General features: G+C 37.9%; 1 protein-coding gene across 1 annotated transcript in view; it reads left to right on the forward strand.

Annotated features, from left to right (window-relative positions):
- The window catches only part of prkn (parkin RBR E3 ubiquitin protein ligase), a 233,418-nt gene extending 206,988 nt beyond the window's left edge, over positions 1 to 26,430 (forward strand). The window contains exons 8-12 of the mRNA XM_056250233.1: positions 1,469 to 1,530; positions 5,064 to 5,213; positions 22,746 to 22,832; positions 23,094 to 23,211; positions 26,289 to 26,430. Coding sequence (XP_056106208.1) covers positions 1,469 to 1,530; positions 5,064 to 5,213; positions 22,746 to 22,832; positions 23,094 to 23,211; positions 26,289 to 26,398 — 527 coding nt within the window. The 3' untranslated portion in view covers positions 26,399 to 26,430. The remainder of the gene's footprint in view (positions 1 to 1,468; positions 1,531 to 5,063; positions 5,214 to 22,745; positions 22,833 to 23,093; positions 23,212 to 26,288) is intronic.
- Positions 26,431 to 26,643: the final 213 nt, after the last annotated feature.

Below are 26,643 nucleotides of genomic sequence, written 5' to 3' on the forward strand. Positions count from 1 at the left end.
AAGCGCCATAAGTGGCTATGAGGAAGACATTTTTTATATTTAAAACAAATTAAAACTTATGTTGGATTCATATTGATAACGTTGTGGCACAAAGAGTCTTAATGAAATAAACAAGGAATACTCGATCGCAGAAGAACAACCATGTTAACTTAGACGATACTGGAAACCGAAAAGAAAGAACTCAAGGCTTGAACAAATCAAGGAGAACAGAAACAGGTGTGTTAAACTAATTAACAGCCAGCGTAACTAACTAGGAACTCGGGCAAACCGGAACAGTGAAAACACAACATAACAGAATTTACACGTTACACGTTATTTAGAAAATTTGAATACCATTTTCACCAAAAGTTGAATGACTCAAAAAATGTCATGTGGTATAACCATCAATTAAAACGTATGTACATATTTTACTTTACACCTTGAATACAAATGATTATTTTTAATAATTAGAAATAGAAATGTTTTTTACAACTATAATTAATTATTAATTCATAAATTATATTAAATTGGGATCATAATGCATTTTGTGAAATAACCTTACCTTGGAAATAAATGTTAAATTCATTAAAAATGTATTATCAGATATTTGAAAAGACTTATTGACCCTGACTTTTTGCGAATTTCATCCTGTTAATGAGGCATTTTTCTTCATTATAATATCATGAAAAGGGTTATTTGAGACTAAAAGGGTTATTAGAGACTAAAACTAAAACCATAAAAAATGAATAAAATAAACATTAACTGAAATAAAATAAAATAAAAAACAAAACTTACACTTATTTTATTTCAGCTAGTTGCCAAAGCAACGTCTCATTTTCAATTAGTTTAACTTTATTTAGTTTAACTCAAATTAAAATTAATAAAAATAACTAATAAATGGCAAAATGTCATAAAAGTGACAAAAAAGACAACAAAAAACCCTATTCAGATCTAAAATCTCAATGATACTAAAATAACACTAATCAGGACTGACACATTTGCTTTCATGCCCACTATAAATTATAAATGAAAATGAATTTTTTTTTTTTTTAGAAATTACAAAATGTTCATTGAGGTGTATTTGTCATTGTCAATTGCCTTTTTAATGTATTTTTGAATAAATGAATAGATTTACACAAAAAAGAGTATCATATCAAAGGCCTATTCATACCATAAGTAAATTGAAAATTCGCTCATAATTGAATCACTCTCTTGTCCTTCCAAAGCTGTATGACTTAATTTTTTTAAGAATATCTTCTTTTTGTGTTGCACAGAAGAAATAGTCCACACAATCAAATGGGTCCCAATGTTGTTTGAACCCCAAAACTGTTTTCTTTAATGTTCCACTGAAGAAATAAACGTATTTAGGTTTGGAATAACATGAGGGTGAGTAAATGATGATAGATGTTTTTAGTTTTGGGCAAACTATCTACTGTACACATCTGCTTCAGCCCATGCTAATGTTCCTGTTTTCTGTCTCTGTCTCCAGCCGGCTGTCCTGATTCACTCATTACAGAGGTTCATCATTTCCGAGTCCTGGGAGATGAGCAGGTAGGTTAGGTCTCATGCACACACACACACACACACACACACACACACACACACCTTCTCAGCAACCTTCCCTGTCCTGATCACGGCTCATGAGAAATCCACGCTCATCCTGATCATCAGATGGCGAGAAGCCCCGCGCTCGCAACAAGACCTCACCACCGTGCCGTCTCACCAGCCGTCCTCGCGGGGTGAAAGGGTCTTCTCAACCATTTTCCTCATTCCTCCCTCCATCTTCATGTGTCACCTTTGCAAAGCTCCATTAGGGATGTTTCTGCAGTCGCTTCAGAACATGTTGTCCTGACATCTGTGTGCATCTTGTTCCTCTCACTCTCTCTGTCCTGTTGGGACGCTCGGCTCGCGGGCCAGATGTCACAACCAAATGAACACTGGGTTGTTTTTATACCAATACTTTTACCATCCGAATTTAATTTCAGGGATCATAACATAATAATAATTTGATCAACGGCTTGTTAAAGCCTACTGTATCATATATGATACACACACATAATCAAAACTTTGCTGAAAAACCTGTTGTACACAATCTACTACATGCATCCTGTTACACTTTTTAGCAAGTAAAAGCGTCCACCTTCAGGTTGTGGTTCGCGTGTCTATTTGCTGTGAAATCTTTACTGATTTGTATGTAAATGCTAGAATAACTTTTATATTGTTAGCAATATTTCAAGATGAACACTTACTGGACTGAATCAACTTATATTATAACATGATCTTTCTATTAATAAAAAATATACACTCACCGGCCACTTTATTAGGTACCCCATGCTAGTAACGGGTTGGACCCCCTTTTGCCTTCAGAACTGCCTCAATTCTTCGTGGCATAGATTCAACAAGGTGCTGGAAGCATTCCTCAGGGAGTTTGGTCCATATTGACATGATGGCATCACACAGTTGCCGCAGATTTGTCGGCTGCACATAGGGGTGTGACGGTTATTATATAACCGTGAGACCGACGGTTATAGTTGAACACCGTCATTAGAACTCTATAACCGCCAAAACCGTGCTATTAAAATATTTTTTACAAACATTTTTTATCATAGAGAATGTTTAAATACTAATATCAGCTTAAGAGGGAAACGGAGGCTGCTACTACTGGAGATGATTCGGGAGAGGTCCGTGCACCTTTACCGATCAGAGCGCGCGCTGACATGGAGTAAAGCCTTGTTTATAGACTGGTTTATACTCGACGCGTCCGCACGATCGCGAAGGTGCGCGCGGCAAAAATGACGCGTTTGGTGCGAAAGACCGGCAAGACCCCATTTGGCTTGGCTGTGTGCACGGCTTTTTTTTTGTAACAGCACGCGCGGCGCCGCGTCCGAGGATGACCATGACCGACTTCAAGCCGAATCTGCCCGAGCATGCACGTCTCACCGCACCGGCTCGGAGTTTGCGCGTCTAAATTGCAAAGTTCATTCCAAAGTTTTTTCGTTAAGGTTTTGTTTACAGTGTGATTTATTAAAAAAAAAGCACGTTCATTGCAACGTTTGTTTGTTTTGTTAGTTAAGGATTTGTTTACTGTAACAGACGAACAGTTATTCAACATCCCCCCCCCCCCCCCCCCCACCGTCATCACCAATTCTGAAACCGGCACACCCCTAGCTGCACATCCATGATGCGAATCTCCCGTTCCACCACATCCCAAAGATGCTCTATTGGGTTGAGATCTGGTGACTGTGGAGGCCATTTTAGTACAGTGAACTCATTGTCATGTTCAAGAAACCAATTTGAAATGATTAGAGCTTTGTGACATGGTGGAAGTAGCCATCAGAGGATGGGTACATGGTGGCCATAAAGGGATGGACATGGTCAGAAACAATGCTCAGGTAGGCCGTGGCATTTAAACGATGCCCAATTGGCACTAAGGGGCCTAAAGTGTGCCAGGAAAACATCCCCCACACCATTACACCACCACCACCAGCCTGCACAGTGGTAACAAGGCATGATGGTTCCATGTTCTCATTCTGTTTACGCCAAATTCTGACTCTAACATCTGAATGTCTCAACAGAAATCGAGACTCATCAGACCAGGCAACATTTTTCCAGTCTTCAACTGTTCAATTTTGGTGAGCTCTTGCAAATTGTAGCCTCTTTTTCCTATTTGTAGTGGAGATGAGTGGTACCCGGTGGAGTCTTCTGCTGTTGTAGCCCATCCGCCTCAAGGTTGTGCGTGTTGTGGCTTCACAAATGCTTTGCTGCATACCTCGGTTGTAACGAGTGGTTATTTCAGTCACTGTTGCCCTTCTATCAGCTCGAACCAGTCTGGCCATTCTCCTCTGACCTCTGGCATCAACAAGGCATTTCCGCCCACAGAACTGCCGCTCACTGGATGTTTTTTCTTTTTCGGACCATTCTCTGTAAACCCTAGAGATGGTTGTGCGTGAAAATCCCAGTAGATTAGCAGTTTCTGAAATACTCAGACCAGCCCTTCTGGCACCAACAATCATGCCACGTTCAAAGTCACTCAAATCAACTTTCTTCCCCATACTGATGCTCGGTTTGAACTGCAGGAGATTGTCTTGACCATGTCTACATGCCTAAATGCACTGAGTTGCCGCCATGTGATTGGCTGCTTAGAAATTAAGTGTTAACGAGCAGTTGGACAGGTGTACCTAATAAAGTGGCCGGTGAGTGTATATGTATGGATAATCAAGTAAACCTGAGTATCAAATATGATCCATCAGGCTTTTGAGGAAGGTTTATTTGGTCATCTCTCAATCATCATTGTATTGCATTGCGAAATATGTTTTGCCCCATCAATAAAAACTACAGAGCTTTGATCCAAGCATAAAACTAATCATGTAAATATCATCTTACTAAGACATTATTAAAAGATATAAAGTGATAAAGTGATATCGCAATGATTACAAGCTATCAGAATTTCATTTGACTTTTTTTCCATATAAATACCATCAACTGCATATTTTTGCTCATATTTTTCTAAATAAAATGTTGGTGTTTTTTTTCTTTTTCGAAGCCTGGTGTATAAAATATGACAACAACAACACAAATGCATTTAATGCATTGTTTTTCATTTAATAAACTGTTCCATTTAAAAATAAATAGATTTTTACTGACTATTGTTTTATATGCCAGGTCTTTTGGGGTTAACAAATAATTTCAGTAAAATGCTAAATGAATGTGTCTTATGACTCATTTTTATTGAAAAGTGTACAATCATCCAGTGTTTGACTTTTTTTTTTTTTTTTATGAGAATCTTTAACACATTTGAAGGGATAGTTCAACCTAAAATAAAACTTCTGACATCATTTACTCACCCTCATGTCATTCCAAATTGGTATGACATTATTTCTTCTGTGGGTCATAATATAATTATATATTTTGAAAAATTATGAAAAATATTTTCGTTCATAAAATGGAAGTCAAAGTTGTTTGGTTACTACTTTTATTTCTGCTGAAGAAAGATGGAGGTTTGGAATGACATTTTTTTTGGGATCAGCTATCCGTTTCTAACATTACGAGCTGTGTTTTAGCCTCGGCCCCTCTCTGTTTTCCAGTACGAGCGCTACCAGCGCTACGCAGCCGAGGAGTGTGTTCTTCAGATGGGGGGAGTTCTGTGTCCCGCTCCCGGATGTGGTGCCGGGCTGATTCCTGTGGCTGATGGAAGGAGAGTCAGCTGCGAGTCAGGAAATGAACTCGGCTGTGGGGTAAGATCTTCTGAACATCACTTCACTGACCTCACAACAGCTTTAACTGTAAGTTACAGAGACAACTGTCAGAATGAGTGGATGCACGCCAGCTCCTTTTACACCCGTATGTCCAGAGGAGTGGCACATGCAAATTCCACTCGCTTATTTTCATTGGCCGGTTCTCAAATCATCAGAGCTGATTGTGGCTCCCAAGAATGATCCCTAGGGCCAGATTTACTAAACAGGGCAAATTAGCGAGCAATTCAGCGCAGCGCAGATGTGAGTGTAAAGTTCAGCGCATGATCTACTGACGACACACACATTAAAGAACACAGACACAGCCGGATCATTTATGACCAACACAATCTACCAGTTAGCGTCTGGTTTAAGATGTGCTTTTTTGGGGCAGTAAATAATGGTGCAGATACCAGTAAACTGACTAGCGCAAACCTTAGTAAATCAGCTTGCATGATTCATTTAAATACTCTCCTCACATACATTTTGCGTCTGCAGTGGCGGTTCTACATTGAATTACACCCTGGGCGAGACCCCCTTCTAGCGCCCCCCACATAACAACAAAAAACAACAACAATAAAATCACATACCGTTCATTTGAAAAACACAGTAAGAAAATCCAGTTATTTTGCTATATTAATCTAACTTTCAGGGAGGAACCATTAGCTCATTGGTTACTGCCTTGAATTCTATGCATGGCACACTTTTAGTTATGACTTGTTAAACTATACTTTGTCAAGAAATAGAGTTTTTAAAAGTGAAAGTGGCCGAGAGATACAACATATGTAGTAACACAATACTTATCTCTTAAATAATTTCTAATAACTTTAATATTAACAACTATCCAAACTGTTTTAGACCTAAAATAGCTTTTGTAGGCCTATGCCACTCTTAAATGCCAGGACAGAATCAGAGATTATTTTTTAATAGAAAATTGTACTTTGCATATTATAGGCTACTGTAAAAACACATAATTATAGTTGATTTTAGTTGATCATTATGAAAATTATTTTCATTTCATGAATATAGTGACCAAAATGATCGCGGTTAAACAGAATCTTGTTCAAAAAGTAGGCCTAATACAAAATGAAATCAATTCACCAAGTTAATAACATTAAAGATGATGGCCAAATTTTAAAGGAGTGTCTTTTATGTTATCTACTAACATGTACACGTTCAAATAAACTTTTATTAGATTTTATAAAAAGATAAACCTCACATATTTTAGCCTTTAAGTCATCTTTATAAAAAGAATGAGCCAATAAAGATAAATTCCTGACATTTAGCTTTATTGACATTTATCTTTATTGATAAGCACAGTAGCTTATTTTTTATTATTAATAGTAAAATTCGGTCCGATTTTCCCATGGCTGTCGTTGCTATACAACCATGCACTGCGCTCTCCACAACGACAAAGAAGTTTTAGTAGCTAATGGATTTCCACCACAGAAAAACGCTTGCTGTAGCTCTGCTAAAAGATTTATTTACGGAGAAGAGAAAAACACCCACGTGTTTGGGTGCACCCCCTTACTGAAAAAAAAGGTTAACATTTATCATCTCGCTGCTCCTGGAAAAAATGAGCGCGTCGCTTCAATTATGAGCGCGCTTCCCGTGCGCCTACATTTGAAATAACGACTTTGAGCGCGCAAAAGACGCGATATGTGAACGGCCCCTTGGTAAGCTCCTCCAATCAGGAGACTCCCTTGACATCGCTTCTGTGCACGGCACCTTCTCAGCAAGCAGGGGCGCCATTACCAATAATTGAATTGAAATGCTAGAAAATAGAAAACCTTCGCGGTGCAGAGGATTTTTTTTTAACTGCTCGTGCCGCCCCCCATGTGACATGAAAAAATGCCGCCCTGGGCGACTGCCCGGTTCGCCCGTGCCTAAAACCGCTACTGTGCGTCTGAAAGGGAAGCTCCTACAAATGCGTATGCAATAAAGTCAGACGCAAAAATAACCCTGTCCACGCCTTTTCAGCGCTCATTTTTCACTGTGTGTCTTTAGTAAATCCTGACAGTGTTTTTTAATGCCAAAAGAGGGTTTGTGCTGACGCAAGCCGGTCGTAAATCTGGCCCTATAGTGCCAGTCATTGACATCACGTCGAAGATGACAGATAGGGAACGGGAGGTTTGAAACTGTGTTTTTGAGACTTGTCTTTTTAAGTTTTAAAGAGAAAAAAAATACAACAATGGTGTTGACTAATGAATTTGCACATGGTTTGACTTATTAAAAACACCACATAGACATATAAACAATGTTAAAAACTTTCACTACAGGGAGTCTTTAAAGAATGCTTCATGCCAAAAAGGTTGAAATGTCTTCAATGATTGCACAATACTTTCATGTATAACATGTTATTTCAATTTTTAAGAGCTGTTCAGTTCATAAAATGTAATTAAAAAAAAAAAATTAAAGCTTAATCTATCAAATGATCCCATGACGGGAACCCCTGAGGATCAGTATGTGAAGTGTCTGACAGAATCCTTTAGACTTGATTCACAGCAGCGCCATCTTTGATTTCTATCTGAAATGAATGCGAGTCTGTGAGGGACAGACATACATCTCTTCAGTGGCCTGTGCTGTTATTGAATGTGTTTGTAGATTGTTCTGCTGATTAAACACGGCAAAAAAAAATCTTTTTGAAGAAATGTCAGTAGACAAAAAAACCTCATAAGTGATCTAGAAGCTTTATACAGCGAATGACAGTGAAAACACAGTAAGTCTATCCCTCACAGCCTCACTTTCATACGTCATGGCACTGCTCTGAATAAGGTCTATCTACCTTATTCCTGCGCCCCATGACACTTTGCGCGAATTATGGGTGTAACTTCCGTTAAGCTGTGCACAATCAGTGAAAGGCTCGCTCTATGAACGCAATACGTTAAAAAAGTGTCACAATGAGACATTAATCGACTCACCCTTCAACCATCGAATATTAAAATTAAATTTAAAAGTTTAAAAGAATCAACAAGGTACTTTCAACAGACCAAAAATACCCCCGAAAGCGCAAGTCTTTGGTTAAATATCACTGTATAGGCAAATATATTGTATAACAAGCCTTAATCAAAAATGTTCATTAACTTCAGCATTACGTGACACTATATCAAAGTGATTTCCGTCATTTTGACAGATTATAAATTGCATTTACGTGTGAAAACAAACCTGGAAAGAAACGTGAGGATTTGAGGAGAATAACGAGAGATTCTTTGTGCATTCCAGTGAATTATTAATGGGATGTCGTAAATTAAATTCGTGAGAACAGACCACAAATGTGCCGTATATGTTGTCCTTTTTCATACTTTTACAGCGGATTGCAAAGGAAAAAATAAAAATCATCATGAGGAAAAGAAAGCAGCGACTGAAAAGAGCTCTTGCCATAGATATTCTTGTTATAACATGTCACGTTAAAATACCAAGTATAACGTTATTCTCATTATGTCTGAAAATAAATCATGAAGGAGAATTGACAGCTCATCCAGTCAAACTGACGGATCAGCTTTATTTGTAGGGCAACCTTATGATCTGAAATGATTCGTTTCAGCCTTTTCGAATGGAAGTTCCCCAAACCGGAAGTGCCACCCATAATTCAAAACGCAGTAAGGTCGTCAGGAATAAGGTGCATATAGAACTTTTCTTCTAAGAGTGTAGCGGCTCAGAAATGACACACTTTACCTTATACATTGTGCTGCCCGTAATTATATAGTTATCTATCAAACAATACAGTCTCATGCGATACAGACATAACAGTCAGCCTGCAATGACAACGATTGCATTCTTAGAAACCTTTAAGCCAGTATATCCCGTGTTTAGGATGGCATTCCTGTGTTTTTTCATCCCTGCCCTCTATCGCTTGCGTACTCCACTCGTCCAATCACGGAACGATTAAGATGTAATTATCACACAATTTGCATGATGTTTTCTAATTAGCCAGTCGATTAAAGATTAGGGTGCAGTTCAGCTGCCATTAGCACTGACTGATTGCATGTTTGCAAACAAAAACATCATCATTCCAGTGGGAGGAAACCCTGTATCTGCGCTTCTCTGTCTCTGCCGAAGGTGCGACTGGTGACCCGCGTCACAGAGCCATGCCTCAGACCCTTCTGCTGACATGGACAGGGCTTTGAGCTGGAGATGAGCATTAGACCAGGCTACATTTGCTTGAGGATTATTATTATTATTGTGTATGTTTTAGTGTTCATCCAAACAAGCACAAATTTAGTGTTGAACACCAACAAAACATGGTTTTAAGACACAAACTTAATGTTCCCATTAATGCCCTTTTATGCGTTATGGTCTATACAAACACAAAACTGACTTAAACAGAAAGTAATTTTTAAACACTATTTTATTTGAGTCAGACCAGCACAAACTGAATATATCACAAGGATTTCTGAGGTGACTCACGATCTTCGCAGTAGACGCGCCAGTAGACGCGCCATTTCAGTAGAGAAATGCACATTTCATACGGATTACATAAGCAGAGAGCAGTCTGTAGTCTGTTTTCTTTCGTTTTGAATTGTTCTGTTTAAAAGTAGACATGTCTGTGAGGCAAGTAGGTTACCTTATACGCCGAGTTTCGGTTCATTTATGAGACGAACTCCAGTTCACGCGCCGGCGCCTCCATTTCGTGATTATCTATCGTCTGCTATATTTACTTCTTATTTATTAAATCCAGGCAATTGGTTGATGAAACATTGATTAAAATTAAGATACAATTAATACAAAACGAAATTCACTTTAAAGAAAGGTTTTGTGCTTTCTGTTTGATGTCTCTGCAAGTATTAAAGCATCTTTTAGTGCCGCTTTCAGAGCGCGTCGCGTCCGTAACGGAGAACTGTCACGTCCGTAACATTGTTTTTTCCTCATAAATGCGAACACTAAAAATAAAATAAAATGAATATTTTGTTCTGTGGAGACTGAGAGCCAACCCTTCTTCATTCGGTGGGTAGTAGTTTGCGCAGTGTAATTCACATAATTACTAAACAATATTTATTTTAGGCCTATAAAATTCAGCCCGTATAAATGTGCATTTTCTAAGCTTAGAAAATGGACAAAATTCATTTGATTCTAATCATAATGTAACATTATTGTGAAATTGATTTATTTATAGGCTATTTGCTATTAGTATAGTAAAGCCTATGTTATTATCCAACTAGGCTATGTGTGGGCCTTATGTAAAACACGGGACAAATCGCGTCCCTTATTGATTTATACGGACGCGTCATTTTACTTGTAAATACGGGACAATTCCGTATTTTAAGGGACGGGTGGCAACCCTACCACCAACAATGCGTCGCTGCTGTAAACAGGTTAGGCTGTAGGCTACACTTCAGCCAAAATTAATTAATTAAAAAAAGTAACGGACAAACGCACCATATGGTAACGGTAAGTTAATTTATTTAAAAAGTAATGCGTTACAGTATGAGTTACTGTCAAAAGTAACTGCGTTACTGCCCAACACTGAATGTAGTGTAGATTGCTAGAAAAACATACAAAGCATGGTTTTATAAAACAATTTTGGCAATAGAATTTAATTTTTTTTGGCCAACCCGTGAGTTCGCATCACCCTGGTTCCCGCGACAAAAAAACAATATGATTTTTCCACTGGCTTGTGGATTATTGCTGGAAATAAACTCTGTGATCAGCAAAATTTTCATATTCAAAAACTCATTCAAAAAACAATTGACTTTGGGATGGTGGAACAGGAAGTGCTAAAAGGCTAACTCGTTTCTGGGTTTTGGCAAGAAAAATAGGTCATCTCAGCAGCACAACATTGGGTAACACTTTATTTTAAGGTGCTTGTAATAAGCAGTAATTAACAGTTAATAAGACACTTATAAGACCTTATAAGATGCATATAAGATGCATATAAGCATTAACTACTTCATATAAGGGTTAATTAAAGGTCCAGCCCTGAAGAGATCAGGGAAACTACTCCCTCTTGGGAAGGTCAATTTTTAAGTGTCTGGGAGTTTGTGTTACCATTTATGTTTGTTCGGCTGTTCTAAAAGTGCAAAGTATTGATACTTGAGAAATGTATTATTTAATTGTATTTATTTATTATCCTTAGTTAATGCTTATATGCATCTTATATGCATCTTATAAGGTCTTATAAGTGTCTTATTAACTGTTAATTACTGCTTATTACAAGCACCTTAAAATAAAGTGTTACCCAACATTGTAAAACAAAACAAAATAAAACAAAAAATCCTGTAACGGGCAACCAGTTTCTAAAGTTGAAGCTCCTTCTGACTGCAAAACAACAAATTGAAGAAAATTACACTTTATGTATAAATCTCTATGAATGCTAATGCGATCTCATATAACCACATTGGTGAAGTTTTAGCTGTTATAGATAACATGACATGGTTTTGAGCTGTAGATGGGCATTAGACCGAGATATATTTGCCTGAGAATCAAACCCTCATCCTTCCCTCGGGTAATTTTTTCCCTTTTATAATTAAAAAATTTAATATTCATCGGAGTGGTCAAATACCTTAGGACTTTTGTCACACTTAAACCACAAATACACATAAAAACAAAATTGAGTTTAATTGGTTGTAATAAAAATAATAACACATCCGTTCCTCGCGGGTCAGTTTGACCCCCTTAGGTCAAAATCTCACCCAAAAAAAGCATTTAAATTTTTTTAAATATAAGCTTTTCTGAACAACAACAAAAAAAAGAGTTTAATTTTAGGGCTTCGGGTCATTTTGACTCGCGGGGGAAGGATTTGTTGCAGGATGCGAGGGAAGGATGAGGATTACTTCGATATTTTATGTTCCGTTTTTCATCCAAACAAATAAAAAAATAGTTCTGATCTCTGCAAAAACACACAAAGCATGGGTTTTTAGACACAATTTTGGTAACAGAATAACAAAACAAGAACCGTCCTGTGTTGGGCAGTTGCAGCAAGGAGAGTAGTGAGGGAGGATCTGTACGCAGCCGTCACTTAATTTAACAAAATACATGCAGGAGCATTGTAGGAGATTCACAACAGGAGATTCACAACCAACTAAACATAGACGAGAACGGAAAACTAACATCAATGAGGGCTATAAATCCACAGAGAAACCAAATAGCTAAACAAGGAGCAGGTGGATCAACTCAATGAAACAATGAGTAACCATAGCAACTAACAAAAGCATGCTAAGAAACCATGGAAACTGAAAAGAAACACTGCATACAATGATTTACAAACTAAAAGTCCAGGACTACAAAACAGAAGCCAAACTGAACGTAACAGGCAATCAGCAGTTTCAGCAATTTCACTTTATATTTAAAGTGCCCCTATTATGCTTTTTTGAATATTACCTTTCATGCAGTGTGCAATAGAGCTTTGTGAATGCAGAAGGTCTGCAAACTTTTAAAGATCAAAATGCACGACAAATAAACGTATTGATTCTGAACTGCCAAAACGAGTCGTCAGTAACTGTCACAGTGTCTGGTTGTGTTCCCTTGTCTATCACTAGAGGTCCTCGGTCTCACAGTGTCCTTCACATTTGACTTCAATTCCCAGCATTCTGTCTTTTACTGTCACTCATCAGTTCATTGCACTCAGCTGTTCCCCGTAATCATTGTTCCCAGCTGTTCTGTGTTAGTCTTGTTAGATATGTTCCCACACTTCTGAGGTTTGTTTCTGCTCGTTTCTCGTTCTTGTTGTTTTGTTCTTGGATTGCTTATAGGGTGTTTGACCCTTGCCTGGACTGGATTACGTGTACGGATTACCCAATAAACATACTGCTACTGGATCTACTGTTTCCCTGTGTGTGCGTCGTGACAGTAACTCCAGCCTGTTACAAATCTATGTTATACATTTGCATAATGTCAGTCTATGGTGTTCATTGGCTACCCGCAAACAACGTCTACTTTAGTTGTAGTTGTACAAACACTGTAGTTGTATCTGACACTGGAAGAGTTTGGTTCATGTTGTCGATATGTTGAGAAGACGCGTTTTCAGCGCTGGGAATCCACTTTCCTGCACTTCTAAAGAAGACTCGCGCTGGAATTGACCCTTCGCTAAGCCACGCCCGAAAACCGCCACTGGCCAATCGTGGCTTAGCAACCGTAACTAGGCGCGGGAGGTCGGTCAAGCTTTCGAGCGAGGGAAACATGCCGACGCGTTGTGCGTATGGATTGTGCTAATCTGATACCCGGTATTCAAAAAGTTTGGACGGTGGGGTGGCATTTTTTCTCTTCCCGAAACCTAAAAGCCAAAGAGGAGAAATCCCGGGCGTGGATCAAGCAGTGTGGAGACCCATTCACAACTAAATGTCGACAGGATTAACAAAAAAAAACGCCTATTGCTTGGAAATAATGGCGGTTCTTTGTTCATAAGGGCCGTTACATAGTCAACGCGAGCAAGCAACGCGAGCGACGCGAGCTACGCGCTCCTTTTCATAGTACACAAGCGTCACCGGCGATGCGTGAAATGCAATACACCGATCGCGCAGTAGGGGGTAGTAGAGTCTAGAGTCGGGTCACGTAATATTCAGATCAAAATGGCAACTGAAGAGGAGTGCATATTGCTGATTTTACATCGGCGGCAACAAAGGATGTATACGAACAAGCTCGCATAACTTTTCCTCTTCGCCCGCCATTGTATTCAAATCTTCTTCTTCTGTAAACATAATAATATACCTTTTTATGTACATTACTTGCAATGTCGCCCCCACCGACAACGCATAGTATTGCGTGCATCGGCGCGTCGCGTATCAAAAACTAGGATGACACATTTGGCTACGCATCGACGCATAATGGCGGCCGAAGCGTAGCGATGTGTAGCCTTGCGCACGCGTATGCGTACCGATGCGTTGACTATGTAAGGGCCCTAATGCATATATTTGAACGTAAAATAAGACGATTAAAGGCAAGACGGAGGCTCACTGACATACTTTAAAATATGTTTCAGCATTGTGTTAATCGACGGCGGACAGCCTACTAACGTTAACTTTACCCCTGTAACTTTACCTCAATCCGATCGCGGCTCTCCCGGTGTTAGATTGATGGATAAACTGTTTGATTTAAATTGATTTGATATTAGATTATTTTCACATTTCACTTACTCTGGTGTGCATGAACATAGCTGTTCAATTTGTGTGTTTCCCATGTGAATGGTCTGCTAAGGAGGCGGCTGCTGCTTGCGCTGGGATCTAACGTTATAGGCTTTAGCTTCAATTTTGATGAAATTATTCTCTAATCGGTTGCATATTATGTCGTGGATATATCCCTCGAATGCATACTGCAGTCCCTTTTGTCTTGCTCTCTCAGATATTTCACTTGTTCGCCAAAAATGACTAAATATCTCCTTGGTAATGTCTGACACCGGTGCATTCACACTGTAATAGACGTGGCAGCCGCGAAAGCTTGACAGGCGTAGCAACAGTAACTAAGGAGGGCGGGGCTTAGCGAAGGGTCAATTGATACGGAAAAACAACAACGCTATCGTTACTGTCCGTGTGTATGTCAAGTGCTGAGGAAGAGCTGAAATTAAAATATTATAATGGGCATTTGGTTTCTGACATGCACTGTAAGCAGTCGACCAATCACAACAGACTGGGCCGTCTGACCAATCAGAGCAGAGCAGGCTCTCAGAAAGGCGGGGCCTGAATCTTCTTCACACTCCGAGAAATGATGTGATGTGCAATGTATATTATGAAAAAATCAAAGTGTTTTATGACTTTTGATGCATCTAAATCTATTGTAGGAGACCTTAATAACAAAATAAGGGACCTTTAAAATAGCATAATAGTGGCACTTTCATTTATTATACATGGACTATGTAATTCTGAGAAATTGTGGGATATAAAGAGTTTATATCTTGCATTTGTGATTTTTTTTCTTTCTCAGAATTGTGAAATATTAAAGGTGCCCTAGAATGTTTTTTTATTTATTATTTTATAATGTTTCCTGGGTTACCCTTATAATGTTAGTATGTTTTTTAGATAAAAAATAATCATAATTTAGAAATAAATGGCATTTTTCCTAGCCTGCTTTTAGCCTCTGATTTGAACGCTCTGTTTGAAGGGGCGTGTCTGCTGTGGGATTCAGTGTAACCGCGGCCACTGCTGTGATTGGCTGGCATGCTTGCATAAGAAATAGCAACGCATTACATGTGAAACTCTCTCCCGAAAACTTTTACTACTGCTATTATACGTTTTTACTATAACAGCTATCGAGATTAACGAATCGTGAGATGTTTTTAAAGTATTTAGATCTATTCCCATCACATAAAATGTTGCCGTGATGAGCATTGAGCAGATGACAGTGTGTTGATCGCGAGAATGAAGATCTTATCATTGCAAAGCAGTTTCTGCACTCTCTCTAATGCTTTCACCAATGCAAACACGATGATGTAAATACAGTAAGAGCTTCGTTGTGCAGTGTAACGTGCGTCATTGATTTCATAACGAGTTTGGCAAGTGTCCAGATAAACTCGCGCTGTGTGGAAAGATTGTTCTTTGATCGCTTTCTGTATATAATTTGTTCACAATTTAAATACGATTATTTTCATCCTACTAAAAGAAACGATGTGAAGCTGATATTTTAGTCACTGGCTTGACTTACTGATGCATAAACAGTATTGAACGATTTTGAGAGAAAGATTAACTTACCTGTCTGAACTTGAACAATTACACATCAGAAAGTGTTGCTTGGTGGCTCGATCCGAGGCCAGCTCTGTATTGGCCCAAGTTGAGGAAACACTCAGTGAAATGTTTGGAAATTTCCAGAGAAAATAAAATTAACCCATTGTTTCTTCAGAGGCTCAGATGAAGGAACTAAAAAATACTTTTGTGTTCATGTGTACATCCACACTGAGCAACTGCCATGCTTCGGCTGCGCAGTTCAGCCTGGCATTAAACATGGGCTGGCATTATGCAAATATTTGGAGGCGTACATATTAATGATCCCGACTATTGCGTCACAGTCGGTATTGTGTGGAGAACCGACCGTTTTTCAGGGGTGTTTTTCATAAACGTGAATTAAATGAGAACGCGAAAACAGTCCCGTTTGAGATTCACTCTATGTCATGTCCATTCACTGAACTCTTGTTATTTGACTATACCAAGGTAAATTCAATTTTGAATTATAGGTCACCTTTAAATAAAATAAATGTGGAAGAAGAAGTAAAAATACTACAGCACAAAGGGCCAGATTTACTAAACAGGCTAAATTAACACAAGAGCGCAATCCAATAAAAGCATCGATGTGAGTGTAAAGTTCAGCACATGATCTACTGACGACACACACATTCAGATATAGTAATGCGCGTTTTGTTTCCGACACCTGCTGTATGCGGTCGACCAATCACAGCAGCCTGGGCCATCTGACCAATCAGAGCAGAGTCTGCTCTCATTAAGGAGGAGTTTAGAGAGACTTGAATTAACCGTTTCAGACTCGTTGAGGGGTTGCTGCAATGTACATGTACATGAAAGTGTTTTTTGACCTTGGATGCATGTAAATCAATTGTAGAAGAAACCAAAACAAAATTAGAAACCTTTAAAATACGATAACTGGGTACTTCAAGATTTTCAAGACTTTCAAATTGAAATGAATTTGATAGCAGGTAACGTCCTGTGGTGGGCAATATTTTAAATTTTTAATTTCTTCTGATATATTTTTGCTAGTGAGATCGCATTGGCTAATGGTTACATACAGGTGTGGCTTTAGCTGTGATTTAGTCAATTTTTTGTTAATAAGTTTGAATTTGGAGAGCTTGTCCCTTATCTTCTAACCACACCAACTTCTACAGTGTGTGTGTGAGAGCGAGCGAGCGAGTGTGTGTCCGGTTTCTGCTGTGGTCAGAGCTGTGTCTGTGAGCTGCAGATAAAGGCTTTATTGGAGGTGGTGTTAATGAACCGTTGGCACCAGCACACACACACACACACACACACACACACACACACACACACATATACCAACGATGGCACATAAAAACACAGACAGGTTTTTACACGCTCTGGACCTGAGGGACACCTCGCAACCTACCTGTCCTACTTCCCTTACAAGAAAATCAATATATCCCCTCTCTATATCTTCTTCTCCGTTTTATTCAGCCTTCCTCTCTTTTGTTTGGGGGTTTAGGTGCCCTGTTTCAGCAGTGTGTGTTGAAAACTAGAGTTGATCTCGATGTATTCAGTTTCAGTTTTTTAGTGTGTGTGAATTCAGCAGGGTTTGCTGTTGTGGTTTGTGTGTACAGTAAGTGTGTCAGCTCTCGGCTTCATGAGCTTCGAGATGAGTTCGCCAGTCTCTAGTGATGGAGAAAGATCTGCTGCTTGCAGCTTTAATTCAAATTGTTATTTTCCTTCACAATAGAAATAGGTCAATTTAACTGTATTGTGGGATAGTATTATATTTGTGTGTGTGTGTGTGTGTGTTTGTTTGTTTTATCAGAAATTTTAAATTAGAATGTTATTGATGTCTGTTGATTGGTTTTTAGTCATTTAATGTGTAAAATAATTCTAAAACAATTACAAAGTGTTTTAAACTTTTTTTCAGGCATTTTTGGTTTGCACGGGGAAAAAGGAATGCAAAATGAAGACATTTAAAATAATAATAATAATAATAATAATAATAATAATAATAATGTGATCTGAAAAATAATGGACTGAAAAAAGTTTATCTAAAACAATTTTCACCCAGAAATTCCTAACGAATTTCATACATATTGGTTACATATTCAGTTTTTTGAAAAATTTGATTTAAAAAGTGTTATTATAGTATCATTGAGATACTATTATAGTTTTTTTATATATATTTTGAATGAGATTTTGTTTGGTTTTTATTTAATTTAAAACAGTTAAGTATTAATGATTAGAATATATTTATATTTTTTATTATTATTTATTAGTTTTTATTTCAGTTTTTTTTTTTTTATCAAGTTAAACAACATGAATATGATAAATGTTGCCTTGGCAGTTCAGTTATAATAATAACCATATGGGAGAATTCACAGTGTATCACCTTTCGTTTGTTTGCGCCTTTAAAAAAATAAAATAAAAAACACTTTTAGATTTAAAGATTTAAGATTTAATTTTCACTCATCTTTTCAACTTTGTTGAAAAATATCAAAACTTTGACTGTGTTTTAAAGTTCCAAGCCCTGATTTGTGCCGTAATTGTAGGAAATGTCAGATAGATGAAGTCTGTTGTTAAAATGACATGTTTATGGATGGTTGCAGAGTGAGAAACTGTTCTGTACAATCTGTCTGTTCTCTCATTGTGTGTGTGGCTCTGCTCTCAGCGCTGGGTACAGTGAGCCTGGTGTCAGAAAGATGCTATTATTGCACTGAAGCCATACATTTGGGTCAGGACTGTGTGTGTGTGTGTGTGTGTGTGTGTGTGTGTGTGTGTGTGTGTGTGTGTGTGTGTGTGTGTGTGTGTGTGTGTGTGTGTGTGTGTGTGTGTGTGTGTGTGTGTGTGTGTGTGTGTGTGTGTGTGAGAGAGAGAGAGAGAGAGATCAGTCTGGCAGGTGATCAGAGAAGTCTCTCTCTCTAAGAGCTCTTTCACCGTTTCACTCTGACGTTCTTATTTAACACACATCAGGCTGCCACTGTCAGATCCTGTCTAAGTCTACACACACACACACACACACACACACACAAGTGCAAACAGAGTTGACAGCATTTATAAACGCTGGAGCCCAGATCAAAGCGTCCTATAGTCCCCACAATGCTTTGTTCGTGTGCAGTGTATAAGTGACAAAGTTTATTACAAAATGCGCTCTATAAGTCTGTTATGGAATGGCATATTTAAAGAACAGATACAACTTTTTCCTGTGGCATTTATGTCTTTGCTGATTAATATTTTTGTGGAAAGACTACCTTTGAAAAGTTTAAGGTAAGAATTTTTTTTAAGACACGTTAAATTGAGTTACAAAAGTACTTTGAACTTTCTGTACTTTAAACTTTCTGTTAATGAAGGAATCCTGAAAAACTGTCACAGTTTCCACAAAAATATGAAGCAGCACGACTGTATTATTTATTTAAACATTGATAATAATCAGAAATGTTTCTTGAGCAGCAAATCATCATATTAGAGTGATATCTGAAGGATCATGTGACACTGAGGACTGGAGTAATGATGCTGAAAATACAGCTTTGAACAGAAATATATTATAGATGTAAATAGAAAAGTAATTGTTAGTTTTTTCCCTAGCATTTTTTTTGCTGATTTTAAACATTTAAAAAAATAAAAAGATAAATCCTAAGATTTATTATTAACTTGTATAAATACATGGTTATGTTCAAGAAATTTGTATTCGGCTAGATTTTTTTTTTTTTTTTTTTAGAATCTGTAATCTTTTTTAAAATCCGGTTAATGATGAATGATTGGAAAAGTCATGAAAAATAATTAGTCCGAAGGTTTAGGATCCCAGAACTAGCTCAGATATTTAATAAACAAAAGCAAGAGCGATGATCGGCTTCATGGCAGATGTTCTGGATCTGCTGAGGATTCTGGGAGTTATTGATAACATCACTGTTGTTGAAATGCTTATTAGCGACGAGAACTGACTTGACAATTCAAATATTCCATTCCTCGAAAAGTAAAGAAACCGATACACTTTGTCCAGGACTGCAAAGTGGCATTAATTTCACACTAAGAACTTGGGTTTCACACTGTTCCGCATCAAACGCACGGTATCACACACACACACTCCGGAGAAATGAGCTGGAGAAGGACGTCACGCCAGCGACCAGGGTAATAAACATGAAGGGTGTTCGCGTCTGAGAGGGAACAAATGATAGCCGGGGTGAAAAAAAAAAAAGTAGAAAGAAAGTGGCTGTCGAAAGAACTCTGTTTTCTCATCATTACTGGAGAGAGGGAAAACAAAGAAGCATCTGTCTCTAGACCTTGAGAGGAGGATCTGTCACGAGCAGCTGGAATTATAATGCAAAGAGATGATGTGATGTTCCCGACTTCACACAGTCTGATCTCTGAAGAAACACGAGATCAGTGGAGCTTCAGACGAGGAAGAGGAGGGCATGGAGAAACACTGCCCTCTTGTGTGGCCTTCCGATGCTGCGTCAATATGCATTTGTGCTAGCTGCGTCATAACTGGTATTGTAAACATAATGATAATTCAAACAGACCGAGGACAAAGTGTCTGCAAGTATTGGGGAATTAAACCTGTGATAAATGGCTTACATCTAGTCAGTGCTGTTAACTAAAACTATTTAAAGATATTTGCTAATTGTGATCAAATATAAAACATTAGGGCGGAAACTAGAAAGATTGCCTTGGCAACTAACTGAGAAAAAAATGTAAGCACTAAAACTGAAATAAAGAATAAAGTAAATCAATTTTTTTAACTAATAAAAATGGCAGAAGCAATAACATTCCTCAACTTTTAATATTACCTAAATTATATTAACTTTAAAATAAATAAATAAATAAATATAAAAAGATTAAAGCTAATTCAAATTATGAATACATACTATAATATACTGTATATATATATATATTACTAAAATACTAACACAGCTTTTAGTTGTCTCTGCACATTATTCTGGAATAGTTTACATTATTTTACCATTGTAAAAATCAACAACTTCACGTGTTATACAGGTGAAACTCGAAAAATTAGAATACGGTGCAAAAGTTCATTTATTTCAGTAATTCAACTTAAAAGGTGAAACTAATATATTATATCGACTCATTACATGCAAAGTGAGATATTTCAAGCCTTTATTTGTTATAATTTTGATGATTATGGATTACAGCTTATGAAAACCCCAAATTCAAAATTAGAATATTGTGAAAAGGTTTTCATAAGCTGTAATCCATAATCATCAAAATTATAACAAATAAAGGCTTGAAATATCTCACTTTGCATGTAATGAGTCGATATAATATATTAGTTTCACCTTTTAAGTTGAATTACTGAAACAAATGAACTTTTCCACCATATTCTAATTTTTCGAATTTCACCTGTATGTTGGTTATGTTTCCAGTTAACCAAAAGCATCAAATCAGCAGTGATGGGAATAACGGCGTTATAAATAAACGGCGTTACTAACGGCGTTATCTTTTTCAGTAACGAGTAATCAAACGAATTACTGTTTCCCCCGTTACAACGCAGTTACCGTTACTGACAAAAAAAATGTGGCGTTACTATAATTGAACTCACTGAAGCGGCTTTCATCCGAGTAGGCTCTCTCTCCGCCATAGGACCTGCAAAGTTTTTTTCTCTGGTGTGTGTGTGTGTGTGTGTGTGTTTATGAGGCGCCGGAGTGGACAAAAGCGAAGCGATTGGCGCGAGCGCGCTCAATGCGCGAGAGAGACCGAATGTGTCCGAGAGCGCGCTCAACAGTTGCGCAAGAGAGACCGAGGGTGTCCGACTCCGAGCATTATATAGTTTGTTTATAAATAAATGACACATATCTGCAACGTTAATTAATTTACAGGGTTATACAAGTAAAATCTAAAAAATTACCGTCAGGTAACGTTCTGTTTAGGTTATAAAATAAACCCGAAAATAACCTGCAGGGAACATTCACAGAAAACATATTTGTTTGACCGGTTGTAAACACGTGCGGCAAACATGTCTAGAATTTGGCTTAAATAATCTCTGATGATGACGTTCGCTATTATAAAAATAAACCCCCAAAATATTATATTTTAGTATTATATATATTTTTTTTTTGGTAAATTGTTCAGTATTATATTAAGAGAGCACTTGTTAAACTGTTTACTTTTGTTAGGAAGAAAATACTCAGGCTACAGTCTACTAGTTGTGAAGTTGTGTAACAGTTTTATCATTTTAATATGCACAAAGAGTATGCATATTTTTTATTATTATTTATTCATTTTTGGTACATTTCTTAAGAAGCATAATTTATTTTTAAACTTATTTGTTGGCCAGTTGGGGTCTGTGCGATATTAAGTAAACCATCTATAATGTTTTATTGTTCTACTATAGTAATGCTAATATTTAGAATAATATATTGAATTTAATAGGCGTCTCTCACATTGTCCCACAGCAACATTAAAATAGTATAAATTATTATTATAAAACATTGAACACTAATCTACACTATTAAGTGTCCATTTCATTAATTTAACATATTTAATACTGGGGGCATCCAAATTATTTGACATAGGCCTATTTGATTTTTTTTTTTTTTTTAAGTAACGCAATAGTTACTTTCTTTGGTAATTAGTTACTTTTATAATGATGTAACTCAGTTACTAACTCAGTTACTATTTGTGAGAAGTAACTAGTAACTATAACTAATTACTTTTTTTAAGTAACATGCTCAACACTGCAAATCAGCATATTATAATGATTTCTGAAGGATCATGTGACACTGAAGACTGGAGTAATGATGCTGAAAATTCAGATTGATCACATAAAAAATATGTTCAGATAGAAAACAGTCACACACACACACGCATATAATACTATCCCACAATGCAGTGAAATTGACCTATTTTTATTGTGAAAGAAAATAACTATTGTAATACTAATAATACTAATAATTACTGATCAGTATGAGAGCTGTGGCATAAAGTGATCTTCTGTTTGTGTCAGTTGGTGTTTTGCAGGGACTGTAAGGACGAGTATCACGAGGGCTCCTGCACACACACGAAGGCCACAGCAACAGGACGTGCCCTACAGGTGAGAACCACACACTTTTAATATGACTTCATCACATATGCATGAGCACAGTTCAATTTATGTTGGCCAGATATCATCAGTCATCTCCATTTTGGGTCGAGATTATAGTCATAAGAGTCTTAGTGCCGGACAATGCCTGCAAGCCGTTCACAAATCACCTGATTCATGAAAGAGCCATAGAAGAGGAGGAATCTAAAGCTCAACTCTGCCGTGCTGTGTGTGATCCCTGCTCTACTGTGTGTGTGTGTGTGTGTGTTTCAGGGTTATATTGTAGATGAAGAAGCGGCTCGTCTTGCCCGCTGGGATCAGGCCTCACAGGACACTATAGCCCAAACCACTCACCCCTGTCCCAAATGCCAAGTTCCTGTGGAAAAGAACGGTATGGATGGGACCTTTTCCCTTTCTCTAGTCTCTCAGGGGCTTTTCAGAATACAGTACTACCATACTGCTCTTATTATTACTATTACTTACTACTTACAGTGCTGGGTAGTCACTGATTATATGTAATATGGGTTACGTAATCAGACTTTATTAAAACGGCATTAAATGGATTATAATCAGATTATATTACCTAAAATGTGTAATGTAATAGACCGTTTCTAATTATAATTTCTGTCATGTAATTTGTAATCAGTATCAGACTACACTTTATAAGTAATCTCAGCACTGCTAATGCAATAGCGCCATATTTCATTTCTGACAGGAATTAATACGAGCTGTGAGGGATAGAAGTGCAGTGTGTTCATTGGTTCGGACTGTTGTTTAACAACACACCGATTGTTTAGCTAATCTTCAACTCCATGAAATGTTGTGACTTGTGAGTCGTGAAAATGATGTGATCTAGGACCGTTATACAGTGCATGCTATTGTAAGAAACTGTACTTCTATCCCCCATTATTGATAAAAATAAGCATTTTCATTTTACATTATGCATTTTAATATGGAAGGGACTTTTTTATTTTGAATTTTTGTTCCACACAGATTTTAATTTCTTTTGAATTCAAACAATAGTGTGTGAACCACCTGCTGTCCTGCTACGGACACCTAGGGGCCGCAAACCCGCTCTTAAAGGGATAGTTCACTTTGAAATTAATTTTTGGTATGTTTTAGCTTACCTCAAGGGCATCCAAGATGTAGGTGTCTTTGTTTCCGCAGTAGTTTCAATTTTAATATTTTTAGGTCAAACCGTTCTTGTCTGTCAGTCATATAATGCAGGTCTATGGTCACCACCTCAAAGAGCATGCACAGAGAAGTCCAAATTAAACATGATTTAATGACTCGTAAATGTAAGTACACATTGATGGCCTAAGACACGAAACGAGCGGTTTGTGTGAGAAAACGAACAGTATTTATATCGTTTTTACCTCTTGTAAACACAGCCACGTCCAAGTGATCTGAGGACGCCGGCGCTTCGGTCTGCGCAAGCGCCGGAAGTGATCTCTCGCGCGTGTACGTCACTCATTGTTTACACAGAGATTTCGGAAGTGTTACCTTTCACTGTGAAGATCTAAACATATTTAGATATACAGGAAATCGCAATGGAAGACGATTTCGATATATCAACAGACAACCTTGAATTTTTTTCGTACACGCACGAGAGATCACTTCCGCCGCTTGCCGGAAAAGACCGAAGCGCCGGCGCCCTCAGATCACTTGGACGTGGCTGTGGTTACAAGAGGTAAAAACGATATAAATACTGTTCGTTTTCTCACACAAACCGCTCGTTTCGTGTCTTAGGCCATCAATGTGTACTTACATTTACGAGTCATTAAATCATGTTTAATTTGGACTTCTCTGTGCATGCTCTTTGAGGTGGTGACCATAGACCTGCATTATATGACTGACAGACAAGAACGGTTTGACCTAAAAATATCAAAATTGAAACTACTGCGGAAACAAAGACACCTACATCTTGGATGCCCTTGAGGTAAGCTAAAACATACCAAAAATTAATTTCAAAGTGAACTATCCCTTTAAAGAGCCCTAAGCTAAATTATTATCCACAGTGTGCAGTATACAGAGCACACTGCATTAAAATACTGTATCTCACAATGGAATTTTTAATATACACTCACCGGCCACTTTATTAGGTACACCTTGTTAGTGCCGTGTTGGACCCACTCTTGCCTTCAGAACTGTCTTAATTTGCGTGGCATTGATTCAGAAAGGTGCTGGAAACATTCCTCAGAGATTCTGGTCCATATTATCATGATCGCATCACACAGTTGCTGCAGATTTGTCAGATCTGAACATCCATGATGTGAATCTCCTGTTCCTCCACATCCCAAAGCTGCTCTAGTGGACTGAGATCTGGTGACTGTGGAGGCCGTTTGAGTGAAGTGAACATGTTCAAGAAACCAGTTTGAGATGATTTGAGCTTTGTAACATGAGTATTATCCTGCTGGAAGTAGCCATTAGAAGACTGTACACTGTGGTTATAAAGAGATGGAAATGATCAGCAACAATACTCAGGTGTGCTGTGGTGTTTAAACGGTGCTTCATTGGTACTCAGGAGCCCAAAGTGTGCCAAGAAAATACCATTACACCACCAGCCACAGCCTGAACCGCTGATACAAGGCAGGATGGATTCATGCTTTCATGTAGTGTATGCCAATATATGACTCATCAGATCAGGCAACATTTTTCTAATCTTATATGAGCCCGTGTGAACTGTAGCCTCAGTTTCCTGCTCTCATCTGACAGGAGTGTCACCGGCGTCTCTTCTGCTGCTGTAGCTCTTCTGCTTCAAGGTTGGACATGTTGTGTGTTCAGAGATGCTCTTCTGCAGACCTCGGTTATAACGAGTCCTTTCTGTATAAGCTTGAACCAGTCTGGCCATTCTCCTCTGACCTCTGACATCAACAAGGCATTTTCTCCCACAAAACTGGATATTTTCTCTTTTACGGATCATTCCCTGTAGATGGTTGTGTGTGAAAATCCCAGTAGATCATCAGTTTCTGAAATACACACACCTGCCCGTCTGGCACCAACAACCATGCCACGTTCAAAGTCACTTAAATCCCCTTTCTTCCTCATTCTGATGCTCAGTTTGAACTTCAAGAGATCGTCTTGACCGTGTCTACATGCCTAAATGAATTGAGTTGCTGTCATGTGATTGGCTGATAAGATATTTGTGTTAACAAGCAGTGGAACAGGTGTGCCTAATAAAGTGGCCGGTGAGTGTTTACAAATATATACACAAATGGTTAATTCAGCAAATTGCGTCTAGTTAATGCCAGAAATATAAATGGTTATATAAATATATATATGGTCTTGTGAGCATATTATTGTATGAAATGTTTTGCATTATATCCTGAATACTGTTTCACATTTTAAAAATAGGTTGGTTATCTTTGTTTTTATCTTTACACTTGAAGAGTGTATCATAATGATGCTGTTATCTCCTTCAGTGCAGATAATGCCCCTCTCGGTGTGTGTTGTCATGATCTCCCTCAGGTGGCTGTATGCACATGGTGTGTCCGCGTCCACAGTGCAGGTTTGAGTGGTGCTGGGTCTGTCGTGTGGAGTGGAACAGGGAATGTATGGGAAACCACTGGTTCGGATGAAGACTTGTTTTGGATACGCTCTGAAACTCAACCAATGGGAAACCTTTCAGGACACTGTTCAATCACTATCACTGTTGTGAGGTACATATCATGAAATGCTGCTGACATGCAAAGGTATAAGTTGTGGTAACCACAAATATTTTGGTTGAGATGGAAAAAAAATTCTAGTGTTATTAAAATGTTTGAATGAAATCCTGAGTCGTGTTTTTTTTTTTTTTTTCATCCAATTCCAACATATTTAATTT

The sequence above is a fragment of the Rhinichthys klamathensis genome, unplaced genomic scaffold, assembly GCF_029890125.1.
Source record: "Rhinichthys klamathensis goyatoka isolate OS25496 unplaced genomic scaffold, OSU_Roscu_1.1 h1tg000003l_1, whole genome shotgun sequence".
Lineage (NCBI taxonomy): Eukaryota > Metazoa > Chordata > Actinopteri > Cypriniformes > Leuciscidae > Rhinichthys > Rhinichthys klamathensis.